Source organism: Aptenodytes forsteri, unplaced genomic scaffold (assembly GCF_000699145.1).
Source record: "Aptenodytes forsteri isolate BGI_AS27 unplaced genomic scaffold, ASM69914v1 Scaffold162, whole genome shotgun sequence".
Taxonomy (NCBI): Eukaryota; Metazoa; Chordata; class Aves; order Sphenisciformes; family Spheniscidae; genus Aptenodytes; species Aptenodytes forsteri.
Window position 1 is genome coordinate 133,307 of NW_008795132.1, and position 7,169 is coordinate 140,475.

The window sequence follows — 7,169 nt, forward strand, 5'->3', positions numbered from 1 at the left end:
GCCCCCGCCCACCCCTTTGGTGCCCCCAGTGGCTGTTTCGGAATCCCCCAGCCATACAGGCCTAGCGCTGAGGACAGGGAGGAGGGCAGCCCTTAAAGCCTCTCTCCTTCCCTTCCCTCCCAGAGGGCTTTTCCCCGCCAGTACAGGAGAGCAGATGGAGAGGGAGGGTATGAGATCCCCTCTGGTTCTCTGCCTGGCTCTATGGCAAAGCTGCCGCAACACCAAGGGTAAGTCACAGCATCCCCTCCTAAACAGAGAGCTTTCTCCCTCACCAAAGAGGGGAAAAAACAGAATTTGCGCTTGCTTTTATGAGCCGCTCAGGTACGCTGTTGCAAAGCACTACAAACGCAAGTCGTGTTTCAAACGATCAGGGAGGTGCAAAGATGTTTCCGTGCCCACAAGCTACGCCGAGCTGCCTGCAGTCTGCCTACTTTGACGTCAACATTCCTGTTACCTGAGGCAGAAGGTTTTGGCCATTACTCAACTCAAAACCCAAAAGACATGCCCAGCAGGACAGACAGGATTCACACGGGCTGCTTGGTCGGGAGCTGAAGCGCTCAGAAGACGTACAAGCCACCCACCAGGCAAATCTGCTCGTGAGTTCTGCACCACGGCAAATTCTCTGTATGCAAAAAGCACAACCCGCAAGGCTGATATTCAAACAGCTCTTCAGCACACTGGCGAGGTTAGGGTGGCTTTCCTGGCCTGCAAAGACCAACATGTTCTCTGCAAGCTCGAATGGTTTCAATTGAGGCACGCTGTTCCAAATGGAAGCAGCTAATCAGGGATCCTACGGTTCCCAGCCCTGGATCAATGGCATGAGCCATCTGTCCAGGCAAGGCTTTGTTTTTTTCCAGACTTATTGCCCTCTAGTGTGATCGACATGTTATTACTACTTTGCCAGAGCTGGGCCCCCTCCTCCTCCTCCTCTTCCAGTCGTATCGTGCACGGAGGGGGAGATATATTTTAATTTTTACAAAATTGAAGTGTCTGCATATATTTGGCAAGGGGAAAACACTGTCCTCTCCTCTGCCACGCAGAGCTGTGTTGGAAGTTTCTCTCACCGATATAACAGAAGGCATCTGTACTGGAGGGCCTGGGAGGACGGGCATGGTCTGTCCGTTCGCAAGCTGCACGACAAGTGGAAGGGAACCTGTGGGAGACCTGGAGAAACAACAATTCAAGTTCTCATGGATTATTTCAAGTTTATGCTGTCCCGGCAGCCCCATGAGCTCAAGGGCAGAAGCACGAATTAATTCTGGTTAGCGGATTTGGGCTCATTTTCCCATTTCTGAATGGCACGTTCCGAACGGGCGGGTGCAAAGCCTAGCTGAGCATGTGTTAAGGTAACTCAGCCTCCCGCACACTCACTGCACGGCAGCCAGCACGTGCCAACGTCACGCCGAGGCGACCCAGGCTGCCGGCTCCTCGCTCGGGGCTGGCAGCGACGCTGATGGCCAGCGTTACGATGTGTCCTGGTTAACTCCCGGGCATACACCGGCTGGCCAAAACACCATGGCTGCCAAAGCCCCGAGACACGATGCCCACCTGAATAGACAGAAAAGCACATCCAGGGGCTGCTGCAACTCCTCCTCGGGGAGATTAAAAGTGCCTTCCCGGGCTGAGCCTGGCGCCGGGCAGATGGGGGATCTGGGAAGCTGCTCCCGCCTACCAGTAACTTCTTGGCCTGTGAGCCACGTCTGCTGAGCTCCCACAAGAGGGTTTGCAAGGGTTTAGCTTTCCATTAACAAGCGCTTCTGCCTCTGACTCCAGAGAAAACCTCCTAAATATGGAGTCGATCCAGGGCTGGCTTGTGTCTGCCCAGACAATGGCTCTGGGAGATGAGAACGGCCCCGCTCACTGCAGGCTGGGGGAGGAGGCGATAGCGCCGGAGCCTAATTGTGACAAATTAAAAATACCAAGAACTTTTTCCATTGCAGATCACTTTGCAGCGAAAGGCGGCGTTTCTGCATGTGGTGACAAACAGGCACGCAAACCCCTGCCTCCATTTCGGAGTGTCACAAACCTCACCGTGCTCTGGCTCTGACCCTCCGGACTCAGCCTTTCTAGGACAGTGGAGGAAAAGCCGGAGCTGATCCGCTTCAGCTGATGGGGAGAGGAAGGAAACCGTCCCTGCCAGCAAAGGCTGATCTCCTGCTCCTCCTCAGCTCGTGACAGCGCAGCAGGGAGCCGAATGGAGGCAGAGACGAGCCGGGAAGAGAAGAGCAGAGCTGCTGGGAGCTTGACTTTGGGGGAGGGAGAAAAAAAAATTTGCTGCTGCCTCCTCTGCCGAGCCCAGGGAAGGGGACGGACGAGGTTGGGCTGCCTGGGATCCTCGGAGGAAGCCGTGCTAGCATGGAGTAACGGCAGGGTGGGGAGAAGCAGGGGACGCGGGTCAGAGGGGGGAGTTCATCGTGCCAATAACTCAGGCTGGAATTTTTAAGGCTGCCTTGGGAACGCGAACGCTCGACTCTCATTCATTTCTATTGGGCATCCCAAATCCTCCAGGCTGCTTTGAAAATCTCAGCCTAACAAGCTGAGTTACAAGGAGGTCACAGCCTCCCCTCCATCTCTGTCACGCTGACAACCTCACCACATCTGCAGTGGCCCTAACACAGGGACCCTCATTAAAACCGCAGCCCAACCTCTCCGTAGAGCACGTTCAACTCTCATGCCCTAGGAGGGATCTACCCCCGTGGGCTGCAAAGGGCACATAAAATCGTATTAAAGTCTAGCTTACTCCAGTTCTGATTTTTTCATGCCTCCAAGCATGAGGGGACTCGGTTCCAAACAGCCCCATGAGTCTCTGCCTGTGCGGGGTTACAGAAGGAATATAATGCCCTTTCAAAACCCCAGGACAATCACTTAACCCCTTAATGCCTCAAGACAGGGTTTAAAACTTTCCGTCAGGAAGTCTGGATTGATGGTGCCAGAGGGTCAAAGCAAAAACACACACAAAAATATGAACTGACAGCTGAAAAGAATGGCCTGGTTAATGTAAGGAGCCAGCCTCAAACAACGGTAATTAGAAAGAGGCCAGGACCACAGCAAAAAAGAAGCATCCTGACACCAAAGAATGAAAGTGGGGCTAAATATACGTCTCCTGAGGGCTCATTGTAATGTGTTTCCTGCATCCTTCAGGCTCCTTCCTTTTATGTGCAGGGCCAGAGCTACCTAACAGTGTGGCAGGCTCATAACCGCCGCAGCGAGTGCTCTGGAGCCTCCAATCCAGATTGTTAAAGGGGCAAAAAGGAGCAGGTCATTAGATCTGCTGAAACAAACAGCTCCCGAGGCAGAAGCTGACCATGAAGGAGGCCAGCAGGTTGCAGAAGAGGTTACACTTCAGAGGCAACAGCTGTCTGCGAAAATCCCAAAGCCATTAAAGATCCAGACAATTTCCTACCATCGGTTTAGCTGAGCTCTCTCCACCGCACCAGGCTGCAAAAGCAACTTGGGAGTCCCCAGTCAGGCCACGCTCCCATCGTAGACAGCGAGTGTCACGTCAACGTGTTTGGGGATTGGGTTTAATTTCTCCCTGCGGTGAGTTTTGCCTCGTTTCGTTACACTACGACAATTAGTTCCTGCTTTCTGCACTTACACCCCATTCTGCTTTTGTAGACAGTGCTGCAACGAGGCCCTTATGCCCAAGCAGCCGCAGCCGGAATCGCGGCACCTCAGTTGTTCTGACAATCAAGGAACTTATTTAGGTACCTAATTACTGCCCAGGAAGCCTGACGGTACGGGAGAAAAACCTCAGCGCACATGTCCCTCCTCCGTACTTACCCAAGCTGTCTGTTGGAAGGGGGAGCCTGGGTAATGACAGAGGTTGGGGAAGGCAGCGTAGGGTGGAGCGGGTCGTAACCCAAGTGTAGTGGCAGCGAGCCTGGACGCACGATGGTTGGAGTAGGCGTAGAAATGATTACAGGCTTGGAAGTGATCTCCTGAAGAGGATCGACAGACAAAAGGAGACACGCTGTTACTTAACAGTTTCACAAGCACCTGGCTGTCTCTTCCTTCTGACGTCTTAAAAGCAATTTAGTGAAAATTAAGGCACCTTCGCCACAGAAACTGAGGCACGGAGGGGAGCGACTTTCCCAAAGCCACACTGATTTGATGTCAGTGCAGGGAACGGGGCACAGAAATTCAGACTCCTGCTGCCTGCAGCAGCCACTGGGCAATAATTCCCCTCTCCAAATTACCGCTCCAGCCCCAGCTAGCGTCTCTACAGTGGGAAGTTATTCAGACGGAGACCGTGTCACCTGCACTAATCTGCTCTGGATCACCAGCCAGCCCCCCCAGGACACAGGGAGCCGGTCTCGGAGAAGATGCATTACTTGTTTGGCACTCTTGCCCTGCCAGAAAAGCATTCCCAAGGTGAACGGCAAGGCTTTCTGCATTAGCCAAATCCATGTGGAGACTTAAGGGCAGCAAATGTGTATTTCAGCGAACAAGCTTTTCTCTTTCTTTCTAAAATGAGGGGAACCTCACAAGCCCAAATCAGGCCTTGGCACCCACGTGGAGAAAAAGCTTGTTCTCATCCAGAGAAGGAGAGACCAACACCTCCACAGGGCACAGTCGGGGAGACCTACCTTCTCCTTGTTCTGTGGCGACTGTGGGTTAGACGCAGGGCTGTCCGGCGGGGAAGAGTCCACCTCCACTGGCTCTTCCTCCTTTATCTTGATGTCCGGGGTGGAGGGCAGAGACATGTCCAGGGCTCCGGCACTCTACAGGAAAACCAGCCACGGATTGAAAGGACAATTAGCTCATATTGTTTGCGAAACATTCGGCTGCTCCCAGAGGAAGAGCTACAGCTCTGAGCTCTTGCCAAATTATTATTATTTATTTGTACTGAAGTAGCATCTGGGAGCCCGAGGCGGAGAGCGGTGCCGTGCCGCGCCGGCCCCGTCCAAACAGAGACGGAGGCCTAGGAAAGACGGTCTCTGCCCCAAATGGCACCATTTTGTGGTTTCTCAGTAACACACACACAATTCTTTCCGTGGGTTAGGTGTTTTGGTTTTTTTTATAAAAGGTCTCTGCTAAGGAGAACAGGTAACAAAGCCAAATGCCTGCGAGTTACAGAAGGCACTTTCATTCACAGAAGAGCTGTAAAGCATTGTATAAATCAGCCTGAATTATTTTATTACCCGATTATCAAAAGCAAACAAAGAGCCATGCAAGTTATTAAATATCTATGAGCGCCCCATTAAAATAAAACCCAACCATATGCCTGAACCTGGCAACTTGCCACCACCCTGGGTTCCAGCAGTGCCACGTGCCCCATTTTAACCAGTTAATGACTTGCTGGGGACGGGAAAAGGGCAGGGTGACAACAAGGGAGGGGGACTAAACTGAGCGGCCACCTCTCCCCTCCCCAGACCTGGAGGAAGAGAAGACCTGGGAGAAGATGGCGTACGGGAGCACCGGAGGAGCACGCAACGGAGCGAGACTCCGACTGCGGGATGCTGCATTCAATTGGGCTCCAACAGACCTCGCAAATCACCCGGTCCCTCCCTCCGTCCCGGGCAGCAGAAACTCTCCCTAAATCAGTCCTGATTGTCCAACCTGCTCTCCCTCCCTCCACAATCAATCCCAGTGCTTTCCTTCATTCGCCCGACTGCTGACAGTTTGTCCTAGCATCTAACCTAAACCTCCTCCTTTGCTGCATTTTAAGTCCTCTCAAGGGAGGGGAAATTGCGGCAAGAGGGTAAATCCGGGCACCTACAGATGCTCTCGCTGCTCTCGAGTGGGGTGCGGCTCCAGCGCCTCCGCTCTGCACTGATTTACACAGGAGCTTTGCTTGCGGTATGTGCAGTAACCATTTACCTGCCCTCTTAAGCAGAGATGTTGCACTGGGAATCACAAAGGAGAAGGGATTAACATGCAGGAAAGTTTCAAACCACTTAAAGTGCCTCCAGGGAAGCTCCTGCTGTGCCTATGTTTTTAATTAACATGCTGGTGTGGAGACCACCCTTGGAACTGGAGGACAAAACACAACAGCAGCAACTGGGCTCAGCGCGGCCAAATGCCGAAAGCATCTCAGAAATGCAGCAGGCAGCTCCGGCCAGGTTCGGTGAGTGACAAGCCATCTGGGCCCAGGGACCCTCTCTGCCTGTGCAGCGATTTTCTAGGAGGGATAATGGTTTCCCCAATGCCTGAAACCACCCCAAGCTTCACGCCGCCCCGTTCGCCTGGCTGCCGGCAGAAATATTTAGACTGCAGTCATCCTAAAGCAAAAAACGAAAACATCTAACAGCCTAAAGAATCTTAGCTGCAGCTATTAGGTAGCGCAGCCCAGGAGATGGGTGGTCTCACATATATAAAACAACTGGCTAGACTGTGGGCTGCTGAACCATTTATATGTGAAACCACAAACGAAAAGCTACCTTCTCCCAGCGCTTGGTGTCTGGGCTGCAGAGAACAAAAGGCAGGGAATTCAGAGCATAAAATGCCACGCAGCCCCGACAAGGCCCTGCAGCATACCAATGAGAGAGATCAATTTATGCTTTAAAGAGCCCTGTTATTAGAAAAGCGGGTGAAAGACAGTTTTCAGTTTTAATTCTGAATTCCTCCGTTCCCCATCTCGGTGAAGATTTACGCGGCTGTGCTCCTGCAGTTTATTTCCGAGCAGCGCCGCTGACTGTGAGCGTATGTACATACATATATCAATTTAGTAAATGTATGTGCCAGTCTAAGAGCCCAATACGCATCTGCTGCTCCTCAGATCCTGGAAAGGGGGGGGGGAGAAATGTCCTTAATTAGCTGCTATCTGATGAGATCCCGTTGTCCTTCAGACCCTTGCACTCCTGAGGTTGGCAGGGGCAGCCTGAATCGATACCGCTTGCGTATGAGGGAGCTCTTTGTTAGAAAAAGCCTCAGTCCTCCATGGAGCCCCTCTCTCTGTTTGCATGTACTGTGACACCGCTCAAACGCTAAAGACACAGGGCTGAGCTCGGTCCCTTCCCCGCCGATTGCACCTTAAAGGCATCATCGTTAAGGATCTTGATCCCCAAGGAGGCTCCGAGTGAATTTTTGCTCAGATCCCGAGCACTTAACAGTCCTGCTCTTTTCCTGCATCTCCTTCCCAAGGTGCAAGGTATGTCGGGTACTGCTTTTTTTTTTTTTTTTTTTTTTGAAGTGAAAAGCCAAAGGAATAAAAAAACATTAAAATC

The 7,169-nt window shown here is 52.3% G+C and overlaps 1 protein-coding gene across 1 annotated transcript in view; it reads right to left on the reverse strand.

The window, feature by feature from the left end:
- The window catches only part of ATF7 (activating transcription factor 7), a 67,773-nt gene that overhangs the window by 10,741 nt on the left and 49,863 nt on the right, over nt 1-7,169 (reverse strand). Inside the window, exons 5-7 of the mRNA XM_009278371.2 lie at nt 4,590-4,724; nt 3,784-3,941; nt 1,065-1,164 (exon numbers count right to left, since the gene is read on the reverse strand). Of these exons, the coding sequence (XP_009276646.2) occupies nt 1,065-1,164; nt 3,784-3,941; nt 4,590-4,724 (393 nt within the window). The remainder of the gene's footprint in view (nt 1-1,064; nt 1,165-3,783; nt 3,942-4,589; nt 4,725-7,169) is intronic.